This window comes from Schistocerca gregaria, chromosome 8, assembly GCF_023897955.1.
Source record: "Schistocerca gregaria isolate iqSchGreg1 chromosome 8, iqSchGreg1.2, whole genome shotgun sequence".
Taxonomy (NCBI): domain Eukaryota; kingdom Metazoa; phylum Arthropoda; class Insecta; order Orthoptera; family Acrididae; genus Schistocerca; species Schistocerca gregaria.
In genome coordinates this window covers 287,156,894-287,171,660 of record NC_064927.1, presented here as the reverse complement: position 1 = coordinate 287,171,660, position 14,767 = coordinate 287,156,894, and the positions used below count along the sequence as shown (strand labels likewise).

General features: G+C 41.6%; 1 protein-coding gene across 1 annotated transcript in view; it reads right to left on the bottom strand.

Moving 5' to 3' along the window:
* LOC126284565 (endocuticle structural glycoprotein SgAbd-8) overlaps positions 1 to 7,655 on the bottom strand; it is a 35,921-nt gene extending 28,266 nt beyond the window's left edge. The window contains exon 1 of the mRNA XM_049983575.1: positions 7,585 to 7,655. Within this exon, the coding sequence (XP_049839532.1) occupies positions 7,585 to 7,596 (12 nt within the window). The 5' untranslated portion in view covers positions 7,597 to 7,655. The remainder of the gene's footprint in view (positions 1 to 7,584) is intronic.
* Between the last annotated feature and the right edge of the window lie 7,112 nt (positions 7,656 to 14,767).

Here is a 14,767-nt window from a genome sequence, read left to right as displayed (position 1 = left end):
TTCGAAGTATGAATTTCATAGTATTGGTTACGCCAGATAAAGAGTAAACGAAGAACTGACAATTCTGGACGTGATCCAGAAGAAAATGCGGCCAGGAAGCGCTGGTGTATAGACTTCACTGTGTCGCGGACTTCTGATCTGAGTCCACTATAACATTTTGGAGGAACATTTCAGCACATTTGGGATGATCTCCTCTATTACTGAAGTAGATAATCCCAAATGTGCTAATGCTAAAGTAAGAAAGTGAGCTATACCTCTGCAGTGGTCTCATTCCATAGGGATCTAGACTAAACAGCTGGCCCATATTGTGCTACGCTTGACCCCACGTGGCTTTGCATACCTTTACCGCCGAGGCTACATTTCACACACCAATAGCCGGTTAAGTATTTGCTTTTTCTTGCGAAATCCTTTTGCATCGTCTCTCTTCTCTTTTATTTCATCACTACGACTCGGTGATAAGTCATCGCACTGATATAATGTCGTACTAAAAAAAACTAGCATTGAAGCTTCTTAAAATGACATATTACGCTTTTGAAAGACGGAAAAAATGCTCTTCTTACATCTCAGCGTCAGGGAGGGCGATCTCAAAACCAAAGAAGCTACGAGTCAAGCTTACTCCGTTCACAGCCGTAAGGGTTTTGTCTAGATAATGGGTTAATAGAATTTACATTAACATGATGTTAGGGAATGTAGGCTTTCTCAGTGATGTTCATAGAGCAAACCTCCTCAGGTTATCAGGCTAATCGTGGCGTCGCGTTGTCACAACATTTCAACCTGAAGTTGACGACTAGACAAATCGTCGAAACTTTGAGACAAAACGACACCATATTCAGCTGATAAACGTAGTCATTTCGTCAGTTAACATGTTATGTTGAGATACTCCTTTCCAAAATATCTCAGGAGTATATTTTGGTGTGTTTCAGAATGGTAGCCCAACAGTTTCGCCACGAGTTCTACTTCATGCAAAAGAAGCTTTGTTGTCCTATTCTTCGGCTTATTTCGCTTCATTTTATGTAACATGATTTTCGCTAATTGTTCTGTTCTCTCTCTCCATTTATTCACTAATTCGTTTCTTCCGACGTGTATTTCACTCACTTGTAATCTTCATAGCCGTTACGCAAAACATCAATAAGATAGTCATGGAATACATATACTGCGGGAAATCTCGTTAGGAGTGTATAGAAGAAAAGTATTTAATCCTTTGTATTCATTCACAATTAGTGTGGTATCTTGACGGAAAACAATGTGTATACCTGTGCCAGATGTCTAGTGGGATAGGCTTCACTCGTGCATGATATTTGCAGGACAACTATTTCCCATTTTATAGTCAGACATTGTAGGTGACTGTAGTAGGCTACATATTCTGAGGGCGAGGAAATGTCCATAGTTCGTATGCTCACAAAATTAGAAAAGTTACGCAGCCACCAACACCAGACAACTAAATGGGTTATGAGGCTGACATCATGTCGACGATCACAGGTTGGCTTTATATTGATACGATTGGCCGCCTACATTTAACTAAAACGAGGTTTTGTCGAGTGAAGAAACACTGCGAAATATATATAGCATGCGGAATGTTGTGTCAAGATAATCTTCGATGAACACGTGCTCGGTTCCGTCATAGTGCCTACAATAAAATTTACTGACTTCAACATTAAACTGCGCTTATGTTTCTTACTGAACCGTTTTGAGGCAAATGATCTATTAACGATGACGAATATCTCCCGAATGAGCATTTCTCTGTACAGTAATGAGTCAGAGAATGCCTCCTACGTAAGACAACGCCTAAAATCTGCTCCCAGATGGTCCATATCCGAAGCGAACGAGTGTTAATCCAGAAAGTGGTTTCGACTTGTACCAGTTCTCTTCCCTGTGTAGCTATGAGTGATTCATGCTACAGATGACACAGCCAAATTACACCAAATTTATTACAAGTGAAGTTACATCATTAACGGTCCGAACGTTTCATATACAATGTGGAGACTGCAGAATGGCGACTGGGGTTAATCTCACAACGGAGGCAACGAGAGAGACACGAAATCACAGAAAGACGCGATTAGAAGCTGCATCAAACGCCTTAAGTTGGTTCCATAAAAAAGTTGTGCTTACTCAGTTTCGTATCTGTACTTCTGGCCCACTTCTGAGAAATTTCAGGGACTTCTATACTTACGTTATTGACGGAGAATCATGAGGCAATCACGCCTACCAGCAGTTTCCTCTTCATGTCAGTACTGGCCAATGTTAGACGTAATTAACGTGGGTTTGAAACCAAGAAAAGAAAATGTTTTCAAAGCTACTAGTGCGAAAGTCCCCGAGTACATACACACATAAACAGATTTACTCCTCCGTTAGAGAGTGTGGTTAGACATTAACAGAGAGTACCTACTCAGGATTAGTAACGACTCGCATGTGCTGCCCAGTTCATTGACCAGGAGCCGGTTCGCAAAGCGAAGGAGCAACCAACGACTTTCTCCTTCAGATTCCCTGATGCTTCTCGGACCGTAAACAAGTCTTCTATGCGGGGAGACTCCTTTCGGCTTCTCGTATTAGCGCCTACGTGCGTTCCACTTTTGGCGGAGAGCGACGGCGTGCTTATGTCTACCAGACTGGTCAATGGAAAGTAGTTGACTGACAACTTACGCATTTCAGACCGTTGCCGCAATTATTTTTTAGACAGTTGCTGCAGTTGTACATGACTCTCAAATCAAAGAAAGTAGAGGAGTGGCAGCGAGAAATGTGACTTTTTCAGTATGCTAATGCTGTATGCAGTTCTAAATAGGACTGAAATCCAATGCCATTCAGTTATACAATCATGAACGTAAATATTGATTTAAGAAGTACAAAAGATTAACTGAAACTTTCTGGAGAATAAAAACTGCGTACAGAACTGAGACGTGAACTCAGGACCTTGCCTTTCGCTGACAGTGTTGTTATCGACTGAGCTATCCAGCCAATATTCAGACCCGAATTTACAGCTTCACTTCTGTCTGCATTGATATCCTACTTTCCACAAAAAAAGTGGTAAGAGCATAATTCACGCAAAGCAGGATTTGGGTCGAATGCTATTAATAATTTTCTCTGCCTTGAAGTCTGAAAACAACTCTAATTTGACTCTAATTCAACTGCATTCTGAGGAGAAATTAACCATTCGAAACGGTAAACCGTTTTTGGTCAGTCTTTTAGTTATTGACACATGTAAGTAAAAATTAGGCACCTGTGAAAGACCTTTCCATAAATCTTCCTGTAATAATGGTGAACCGAAGATTTTTTCATGTAAAAATAAACAAATATTTATCCGGTATAATCTTGTATGTTAGGGTTTCAGGCACTTCCTATTCATCATTTTTCACCGATAAAAATTCTCGCTTACAGAGTGTATGACCATTAAGCCACTGTGAGGCTCTATTGCTGGATATACAATTAGAAGTAAAAACGTCAGAAAGGAAAGATCTCTTTAGTACATAATTTTTTTCGATTATTGGTTTCTTCAAATTAGATTGTCATCTTCGGATCTTATGCAACATACAGCAATGAATCTCGACCATGTACGCATTATACTGTGTCATATCGTTATATCAAGGACATGCTGTACTACAGCGATATTGGCTGTCTGAAGTTTTTACTTCTAATTTTATATAAAACTAGATCACCTCCATAGTACAAGTATGTCAAACATTATGGGATATTTTTAATAGGGGTCGTTGGGTTGTTTCTTGGTATACTATCGACCACAGTGCTCTTTTACTTTTTCCATAGACATATCGTTCATAACTTGAATTCTATGTGCGAAGGCATCTTTCGTTCATAAGCATCTCTGGTTCTTCAGATCCTAAACTTCGAAGTAATCGTTACAAAGAGATTGTATCTGTCGGATACAATATGTGTTTCCGTGTACACGAAGGCTGGGCAACGGTAGCGCTCCTGTCTTAACCGTGTATCGAAGTCTCCTGAGAAATCGGTTCATAGCCCATATTATTACTATAATGAATGAAAGTAAAGACCGCCTATGTTGGTGATGTATATAATGGCTAAAAGATAATCGTGAACGTGCCTTCTCTTTCTCAGTATCTTAACAGAAAAGTGCACAATTTCCAGTTGACCAAATGCAATATGCTATTCCTTTTCTTACGAAGTATGGTCCGCTTGTGCCTCTCAGGATAATTTTAATTAAATAATTTGTAAGTGAATGTTTAATTTCTCTTTGACAGCGCCCGTTTCAGTTTCTTAGAGAGGGGTGAACATTAGGCCACGATCGAAGAAGTGCCCCAAGCACTAATTACAATCCCACCCACCATGCTCGTTACAGCTTGCACTTGCAGTGTGCGAAATAGCTGAGAATGAGGAATTCTACAGGCGATGACACAAAAAGCTGAAAAGAGGGAAATTGGTATTTTAATCAGAGGGATATTGACCGACCTGTAGAAAGTTCTTTGACTTTGTTGAGTATATAACGTGATTAGAAAACTGAATTATAATATCATATTAAGAAACAGTACGTAGCATTGTTTGTACCCACTGTACAGTAAATGTGTACGTATGTACGAAAGATTCTTGTATTAGATAAATAAGGAGAACGCGAATGTTGTATCTGCTTTTGACCAGGTATTACAAGGAAAGATGCTATACTCGAGTAACAGTTGAGGGATGGAATCTCAGCCTGTTTGTAAATCAAACATGGCAACCAAATTATGAAATTTTGGGAATAACGAGAGCAGTAAAGCCGATAAATTGCAAGAGGAGACAAAGAATGATAGATACAGGGTGAAAATTATTGAACTATATAAAAAACGTAAATTACTTACAAACAACGGCATGCCCTCACTTTATTCAACGAGGAAACGTCACTACATATGTTCAGAGTTAGGGTATGACATGTACTATCTACCTGCCATCACTGGCGATGATGCGGCGCAGACGAATAGCGAAATTCTGCGTGACTGGCTGAAGTGTCGGAACATCGATGCTGTCGATGACCTCCTGAATGGCTGTTTTCAGTTCAGCATTGATTGTGGGATTATTGCTGTGCACGTCTTTAATGCGGCCCCATAAAAAGGAGTAGCATGTGTTCAGACCGGGAGAACATGGTGGTCAATCGAGGCACAGGCCAGTGGCCTCGGGGAACGCAAGGGTGGGGTGGAGCTCCGTGCTGCATGAAGCTCATCTTGTGGAAATCAGGGGCACTTTGGATAATGGGGATGAAATCATCTTCCAAAATCTTCACGTACCGTTCAGTAGTCACCGTGCCATCGAGCAATATCGCACAGATAATTCCTTGAATGGACACTGCACACAACAGAGTCTCCTGTTGAGAGTGAAGAGACTTCTCGATCGCGGAAAGCGGATTATCAGTAGCCTAAATGCGCCAGTTTTACTTATTGGCGAGCCCCTCGAAATGAAAGTGGGCTTCGTCGCTATAGCGCGTGCGCATGTGCATACTAATTCCCATCATGCCCCGCGGCCAAGCGCTCATTTTGAACGTTCTAACGCAAACCGTTCTGAAGTTATGACGAATTTATTTATTTTAGTCCAATAATTGTCACCCTGTATAACATAAATTACCCAATGCGGGAGGACTGCAAAATACAGAAAGATACGTGAGTCCTGCATCGGAGAAAATGGTGAAGCGCAGCAGACCTTTGCAACGACATTGAGAACGTGGATTTTCAGAATTAAATACAAAATCCAAGTAATGATAATAATAAATCATCCAACAGCTCGTTGTGTAGAACGCAACAGGAACACATAAAGATGTCACAGGGACTTTTCAGAGAATCGAATGGGTGAATGTGATGGGAAATTGGAATGACTGTTGCCAGGGAGAGGTGTATCTCTTGTTGCTTCCATATAGCTGGAAACTGGAAAGTCATTTGTTAATGTTATGCTGAGGGCAACATAGTCATTTTGTTACTATTTTTCTCCACTCTGCTGTGTTTACTGCTTTTATAATTTGCCATCGATTTCGAATCAAATACGGTTACATCTTTCGGCAATTCAATACGCTCGTCGATGTGAGACACCACTGAAGGTTTATCTGATTACTCTACTACATCACCCCATGTCTTAAGACTGGTTAGCATTACACCGGAATACATTAACCGGAGATGTGGAGGTACTTGACGTTGAGCGCAGTGTTAAGGTGACAGAAGAGTCGTAGTTGCTTCGAAATTGATAGCAAACAAGTAATAAAAAGTGAATAGTTAAATGGAGAAAATATAATAACAGTATAGCCTTTGTTTCCCATAAGAGTTTCATTCAGTTCTCCGGAAAGAGATCAGAAACGTAAATAACTGATAGGCAAATCGTCCAGCTTTTCAGCGCGAAAGAGTTCATTGGAATAAATTTCATAGCGATGTAGGCCTCTCTGGGTGATTGGTAACTGGTGAAATGATGGTTGACAGGGAGCGATTTCCGTGCTTTTCAGAACGGAATCGTCAAGTCAAGTAAACTGGAAATGCCGGCATGAGTGGCCGAGCGGTTCTAGGCGCTTCAGTCTGGAACCGCGCGACAGCTACGGTAACAGGTGCGAATTCTGCCTCGGGCATGGATGTGTGTGATGTCCCTAGGTTAGTTAGGTTTAATTACTTCTAAGTTCTAGGGAACTGATGACCTCAACTGTTAAGTCCCATAGTGCTCAGAGCCATTTGAACAATTATTATTTTTCTTAACTGGAAAAGAAATCAAGCTTCTCAACATTTACATTGACACGGGAGACTGGTTGGTTTAAGGGATGGGACCAAACAGTGGGGTCATGGGACCTGTCGGATTACGGGAAGGGAGGGAAAGGAAGTCGGTAATGCCCTTTCAAAGGAAGTATCCCAGCATTTGCCTGTAGCGAGTTAGGGAATTCACGGGAAACCTAAATCAGGATGACCGGACGCGGGTTTGAACCGCCGTCCTGCCGAAAGCCAGTCCATTAGAGGATAGTGACTGACTTTGACTGAGAACTTGTGCCACACATGCTGATTTTCGAAGAGGGATCTGAAATTCATGTAACTGAAATGTAAATAGCCCAGTTTCAACCATGTTGGGAATGGGATAAAATATCGGGGAGTTAAATTGGGAATTTGCTCGGAGGTTTGTGGTGGGGTATGACGAGAAATTGGTGCATTGGCTGTAGGTCTTCGAAGAGGAATCGAAAACACTATTAATTGAGGAGAAAATTGTCCAATTTCCCAGTACAAATATGTACAAGGGAGAAGAAAGCGTGGAAATGGGGGCTTGACAAAGAACTTAGAGAGAGAATGGAGACTGATGGTAAGCTGCAGGCTTTTCTTCATCGAAAATGGCTGTAAATAGTCAGTATCCCGATGATTTTGGGAGGATATTTTCGGAAATGAAGGATAGATTGGGAATTTGCAGAAAATAGGTGATTGGTTGTGACATGTGATTGGTGCAATGGCTGTTAGTATTGGAAGATGAACTGTTAAGTTAAGGAACTGAAAGGCAAATTGTAGAGTTTTCGAAATTTGGCAATGGGATTGGAAGCAAATATTGGGGAATTCAAGGATGGACAGTCAATTTGGAGAGAGGTTAATGGGAGGATTGGATGGGGAAATGTTAGGGCGCAGAGTTGGTCGCGCTTACCAAGATCCTCATGTTGATACGGCTGCCGTGTGGGTGCGACTGGGGCGAGCAGAGCAGAGTGTCGTGCCGGGCACTACAGCTGCGTCTGGCGCGCGCTGCTATTTATACGGCGCCGCGGCGCAGCGCGTCCGCCGGCCTGACCCTGTTATGGCGCCCCTCTCTCCGGCCTTTCTCCTTCTCTCTCCCGCCCATCCCGCACCCGGCTATCGCCATCTCGCTCTCCGTGGCTGCTGGCTGCTCTGCCAGTGCTCCTCACCACGAGGCTGTGGCAAATCCATTCCGTCACTCATTCATGTCGTACCACTTTACGAATGTTACCCATTATTGCTCGAGTCGCAGCAGATTTCCTGTGCAGTTTTACTCAGAGCACGCTAAGTTACGCATCCGTCATGGTCATCATCTACTGCGTCCGGCATATTTTACGGTAGTAGCAGCTTTGTGGAAACACCTCAAGGGCGTCAGGCAAAGTGCGCTGTTTAGTGGACGGCGGCTAGGAAAGCGAAAGATAGCTGCCGTTGTGACCTCTTCCGCATGGTGAAACGTGTTGCGAAATGTACCCATGTGTACAGTATAAGTATACGTTAGTAAAGACTGACGTATTCGCAAAGTCAACGATTTTTACCGGTCAGGGCAATTATTCCCATGTCTGGATGTAGTTTTCGGTTCAAAAATAGTTCAAATGGCTCTCAGCACTATACGACTTAACTTCTGAGGTCATCAGTCCACTAGAACTTAGAACTACTTAAAGCTAACTAACCTAAGGACATTACACACATCCATGCCCGAGTCAGGATTCGAACCTGCGACCGCAGCGGTAGGGCGGCTCCAGACTGTAGCGCCTGGAACCGCTCGGTCACTGCGGCCGGCGAAGTTTTCGGTCTTGGGTGAAATAAGATCAGCTACATGCAGTCTCTATAGCCATGACTCTGTGTGTGGATTTGCAAAATAGCGAAAAAATTTTTTTCTTATTCTTCTTTCATTTCAAGGACTTGGTGATGACCCGTACCAAAACCAAAAAAATTTAACAAGCAACTAGTCTTAATCTCTTCATTGATCATCCATTATCTCGCTTTCCAGTTTGGTTGAAATGTCGTATGAGCCATGACACTTACTCAGATGGCATCCTTTTGTTGTGATCGTACTATTATTCTTTTTCAGTGTTCTGTTCGGTCATTGTTACCTTTACGTCTAGTTATTATGTTAGATGTTCACTCAGCACTATGTCTCTTAGCGTTAGTCCTTGAAGTGACCTCAGAACCCTCAGTTGTTTTCATTCATCCTTCATCTCTTTTTCTTAGTATTCAGTTTTTACTATCATACATAATGGTAGGCTTTCTACTATTTCTTTCCTCATAGGTATTCCAAGAAACTTCCTTATACATTTACAGTATTACATTTCTGTATACTTTTTTCCACACCTCAGTTCTGTACATCGATATCTCTGTTCTGAGATAGTTAAACGAGTTAGCCAGCAATATCCTTTTTCATAATTTTTCACTTATGTATTTCTCTTCCACTGCCATTTCTTTTATTTACATATATACCGTTATTCACATTAAACTCATTTACTTGTAAAGCACATTCACTGTCTGCTAGAACTTGGTCGTATACAAATAAAATGGTATTAGTAAATTAATTTCTTTCCATGTCCACCTTTAAAGGGTTTTTAGAATTCCATTCTTCTAGAACTTTGTTTATATGCACATATAAGTGCAGATGTTTTTATATGTGGTACTTTAATATGTACACACATGAGTTTCTTGATTTTTTTTTCTCTGCTACTAACAATCTACCCGCAAACAAGTCACGTAATTTACTACCTGATGTTCTGTGCATGGTCGTAACTCCACCAATAAGGATAGACAAATCGTTTTGTCACTGCACATCCACATTTCAGCACCTGACCTGCTGCCCATCGGCAAATAAACATGAATGGCTTGCTCTAGCCTGTTGAACTTGGAGGCACTAACGGACCTAAAAGCGTCTGATTTGTAATAGTTCTAATTATTAGTCTGCATATGACGTAAATACTCATGTAATGTGTTCAGACCACCATCTTCAATCACCAATGGAAATATCTGCGGTTATACCCATTACAACCCACAGTATATAGGATTGATAAGAGATCTCACTCTTGGTTTATTCCCAGGTTTACTGTCAAGATAGTAATTTGCACAAACGTCATTTAATCCCTAATTTCTCTTACCCTCCAATGATATCTCATTTACTGCTCTGAGTAGCTTGAGAAAACAAAATTTACCGTCATCCACACTACACTCCAAACAGTTGGCTCCTAGCGAGGTGACGATCGAACACCAGATAAAACCGTATGGTTGGATTGCTTGGGAAAGGTTGTAGGGTGGGAGGGGTTGGGTTGAAATCCCGCTTCTGTCGAAATCTAGTGCCTTTCTCAGATCGTCACCTCGCTAGGAGCTAACTGTTTGGAGTGTAGTGTGGATGACGGTAAATTTAGTTTTCTCAAGATACTCAAAGCAGTAAATGAGATATTATTGAAGGGTAAGAGAAATTAGGGATTAAATGACGTTTATGCCACTTACTGACTTGACAGTAAACCTGGGAATAAACCAAGAGTGAGCATTATCAATCTTGTTCACTGACTAGCAAGTACAATGTATTCTTTGCGACCTTTGGAGCTCAGTAATATTTTGATACTCTGATGACTGTATAGACCTATTCTGTTGCCGTATATTGCGCAATGTTCACAAACTGTTAGACGAAATACAGAACGCCGAGGGTTGTTCCTGTGAGAGATCATTCGTTCTTTCCTCACCTGCTTCTGTGCTCACTCGTGGCTCTGGACACACATTCAGAGATGACGATTTTGAGTGCCTCACTCCTTTTAATTCTGCAGGCAACCACCCTATATACTCCATGTAAGGGTTGAGTTACAGCAACAGTGACGTTTAATATCGACTAACAATACCCGTTCAGTATTTCACTCCACTGTTTTTATTTAAGATATTTATGATCACGTTACGTTAACGATTTCCAAGTTATTTAACTCAGTCTTCACACTCAAATGTGACAGTCCATATCAGTTGACCATAGACTCAAGACGAATCGAAGATACCAAACACAATTTATCAGTAAATACGGCTGAACCTTCGAGATGTCTTCCAGCAGAGAAGGATCACAAACAAAAAATCTATTTTAACACTACGTAATTCTACATATGATACTGACGCAGGTCCAGCAGTGCCCGATCTATTATGTTGTAATTTCTATCACCAGGGCGTGGACGTGCAGTTTCAAAAAAGGGAAAAGAAAAGCCGTCTAGGGTTTAAGTTCCAGTCGAAGACCAGATAAATCCGTACGGTTGGATTGCTTTGGAAAGGTTGTAGGGGGGTAGGGGGTTTGGTTTAAATCCCGCTTCTGTCGAATTCCAGTGCCTTTCTCAGATCATCACATCGCTAGGAGCCAACTGTTTGGAGTGTAGTGTGGATGTTTCCATTAACATTTCCAGTGCAGAGTTGGGGAGCAGTCGCCCCAATTTGTGCAGGTCGCACCTGTTAACGACCTGAAAGTACCGTTGATGCTACAAATGCGTCAGTCCGCCGTTAAGTAGTGCGTGGATTCTAAATCGATTTCATTACCTACAGGTTTGTTAGCTACCCTAAATAACTGAACGGTTATGTTCAATTTATTATAAAAAAAAGTATCCGCTCGCGATCAAGGTATATTCCAGACAACACCTCTCGTTCTTGGACAAATAAAGTGGCATAGTAATATCGCTTTTAAGAAATTGGAATTTCATCTCACAGTATCGTAACTTTTTCTGTGGTTTGCCAGAATCACTGACAACACCCCACGACGTTCATCTAATGTAGAGACGCATGCTTTCTCTGCATTCTCTACCAGTTTCAAACTCAGGTGTCACCAACTTACACTTTCTTCCACAACGAATATTATGTCACATTGTCAGGTTGTTTGGTATTTAATTTAAATTCTTTGTGTAGATAATGTTAATTGCATCTCTAGACACATTTTCTTAAGTGAAATGAGCAGCCCATAATGACTACATAGTAACTGAAAGTACACAAAATAAGCAATTTTTCAATAGCAGTCACGGTATATTAGAAATAATATGCCTAAATTTGATCTCTTGAATTATTAATTTTTTTCTGCGTATTTCTTACAATACGACGGATAGATAACGAGAAAAATGAAAATACCTCTGAAAATAGCATCATAGTATTAAGAATTGTTCTAAGTGTTTGAGTTTGTACTGCTTGTTCCTTGTTGCTTTTCAGATCCTTGAAACTTCAGGTCAGCCTTAGGTAATGCGTAAATATAGGTGACTGTCTTGTTTAAATCATCAAACTATTTTGTAATCTAATGCATTATGACTGGTCTCTTAAGTCACTCGATATCCGAAATGTTAATGGTATAATATTTTTTTGTCTTCTATGCGAAAGTGTGTACTTGCACGACAGCGTAATACTTGAACGAAGCCATTAGTTGGATGTTTCTACGACTAGTGAAGTACTTCAGCCATTGACTGTAGGTCATTTCAGGACCTGAAAGTCTATGGAAAACTGACTACGCTCAGGACTCTTTAGAGCTCACCTGTCAGCGAGACATAGTAGATTAGATGCCAGGGGTAGGAAATACGATGATTAGCAATGTATAGTCTCACGGCGATATGAAGTAACAAAATTTTGCATTTGTTTAACTGGTCAGTAGTTGATTAGTGATTAATTGATTATATAACCACCAAGAATACCAACAGATGATCGCAAACGCCACTATTTTTATAATTTTGAGAAATGGATTTATATGGAGACACACACACACACACACACACACACACACACACACACACACACACACACACACTTACTCACTCACTGACTCATGTACAAACTTGTTTGTAGATCAACGCACAAAAAAGAAACACTAAATAGATTAAAATAAAAACCGAGAATGTTGTCAACACTTATGCAAACAAATGATACTCTGAACACAGAACTTGACATTTAAAGTGTTGTGTTACGAAAACACGGTGACTACACGAAAAACTGGACCCTTTCAACAGGTTTTCTACGTACAGGAATATTGACTGGTTTTCAGATGGTAAATCAGATGCAAATGTATAAGTGCTCTTCGTTTTGTTATGGAAAACGACTCGAATTACGTCTCTAATCAATACGTGGAAAGGAAAAAAAAAATTGCGAACTTCCAGCATGCTGGAGTAACATCGTTCTACTGAAGGAAAAACATGATCTAATATCACAGACACCCATAGCAATTGCCTTGTTAAGAAGGCGAAACACGTCTGGGTGCGTAAATTAAATAAAACATTAATATACAAAATTAATTAGTGCAAAAGTCAGTTTTCTTCGAAACCTACTACAATTTATACACAAATGGTACGAAAGTGGCCACCACAAGAAACTTGTCAAGTTTTTCTTCAGCTTCTAGCCGTGCCAAGTGGTTAAACAGCCACGAGTTTTTGAACCCTTGCTCCATGCCCATCGTAAGCACTTGACAATAGCCAAGGAGCACTCGTCCGAAAACTCATGGATATTTAATCACCTGGTAGTCTAAAGGCTCGAAGAAAATCTTAGTACCATGATTACTTTCTAGTCCCGGTCTCAAGGTTTGCCACAAATAATGCCAAGATTATTCCGTTATATCATTTGCAGGGTTGTATTACGTCTCCCTGAATGAGGGAAGAGTTAATTATACGGAGAAAGGTTAGTTTAATGTCTCTGGCGATAGTGATTATTAGCAGCGAGGTGAGGACTGTAAGGCAGAAAGCGGGCCCGTTGGGACTGCAGAGTGGTGGTCTGAAACAGGCCAGGCCGGTGAAGAAGCGGCAGGGATTTGCGGTCTGGAGAAAGGTCAAGCTGGCGAGGGGGCCAGCCGGCGGGCGGCTAGTGGGTGGGTGGGCGGCTCCGCGAGGAATGCCGTCCTTGCGGGGCGGTCGCTGGTCGCGTGAGCACACCGGCATTCGCCACACCAGAGCCTGCGGCCCGCCAGCGACAGCTGACCTCACCCTGCGTAGCATCACTTCAATATACGGTGAGTCTACAATTTCGGAATGATATAGAAATTTAGCGAGGTAACTTACCCTATCGGTAGATGTGTCATTTTGTAGCAAACAACCTGACGTTACACGTACAAGAGTCAAGCTTCACTTTGGTTCTATTTGACTGCCATTTATGATGTGGCTAACGTCCCATAGGTAATCAATTTCTTCCCACACTCGTTTCCCACGTCGACTAGATTGTTTGAAGAGGAGGAACATATACACGCTCTTTAATAAAACCCCAGAGAAAGAAACCCAGTGGTGTCTCTTGTCTGGGGAGCGAGATAGCCATGCGTTTGAGCCTTCACGGCCATTCCACCGACATGGGAACCGATTATCAAGCAAGACTGGAATGGCTCAAATGGTTCAATTGGCTATGAGCACTATGGGACTTAACATCTGAGGTCATCAGTCCCCTAGAACTTAGAACTACTTAAACCTAACTAACCTAAGGACATCACACACATCCATGGCTGAGGCACGATTCGAACCTGAGACCGTAGCGGTCGCGCGGTTCCAGACTGAAGCGCCTAGAACCGCTCGGCCACCACGGTCGGCAAAAAGGCGGGAACTTCTGTGTGCGAAGAGTAAATTCTAGGCCTCCTTAAAGGTTCCATAGTGCATTCTTAGTGAAATTCACGAAGGGGAGGTGTTACAGATTTCGTTTTATGAATCTAAAACACAGAACGAGCAGACTCCGCACCAGTGAAAGTTGCCAGTCTTACTGAGCACTGCGTTGGCTCTTCCAGTGGCGGAATTGGGTACTGATTCAATACGTGAATTACATTTGCTGCCAAATGATGCATGTACTGATTCTGTCAGTTATCTCAATCAATTTCCGTGTCATTCCAAACTCCTTTTTGACTCACCCTGAATTAAATCTGGTACCTGTTTAGAAAGGCAGAAATATAAAATTTCCAGTGGCTCCGTGATCATGAAGTACATCCACTTAGGGAATTTTACTGTCGCGTAAGCAAAATAACCAATCACGGACGAAGCAAGGAGCACGTAAAAAGCTGACTAGCAAAGGCAAGAAGGGCAGTCCTGGCTAAGAGAAGTTTACTATTATCAAACATGGGCCTTAATTTTAAGAACAAATTTCAGAGAACGAACATTAGGAGCACAGTGTTG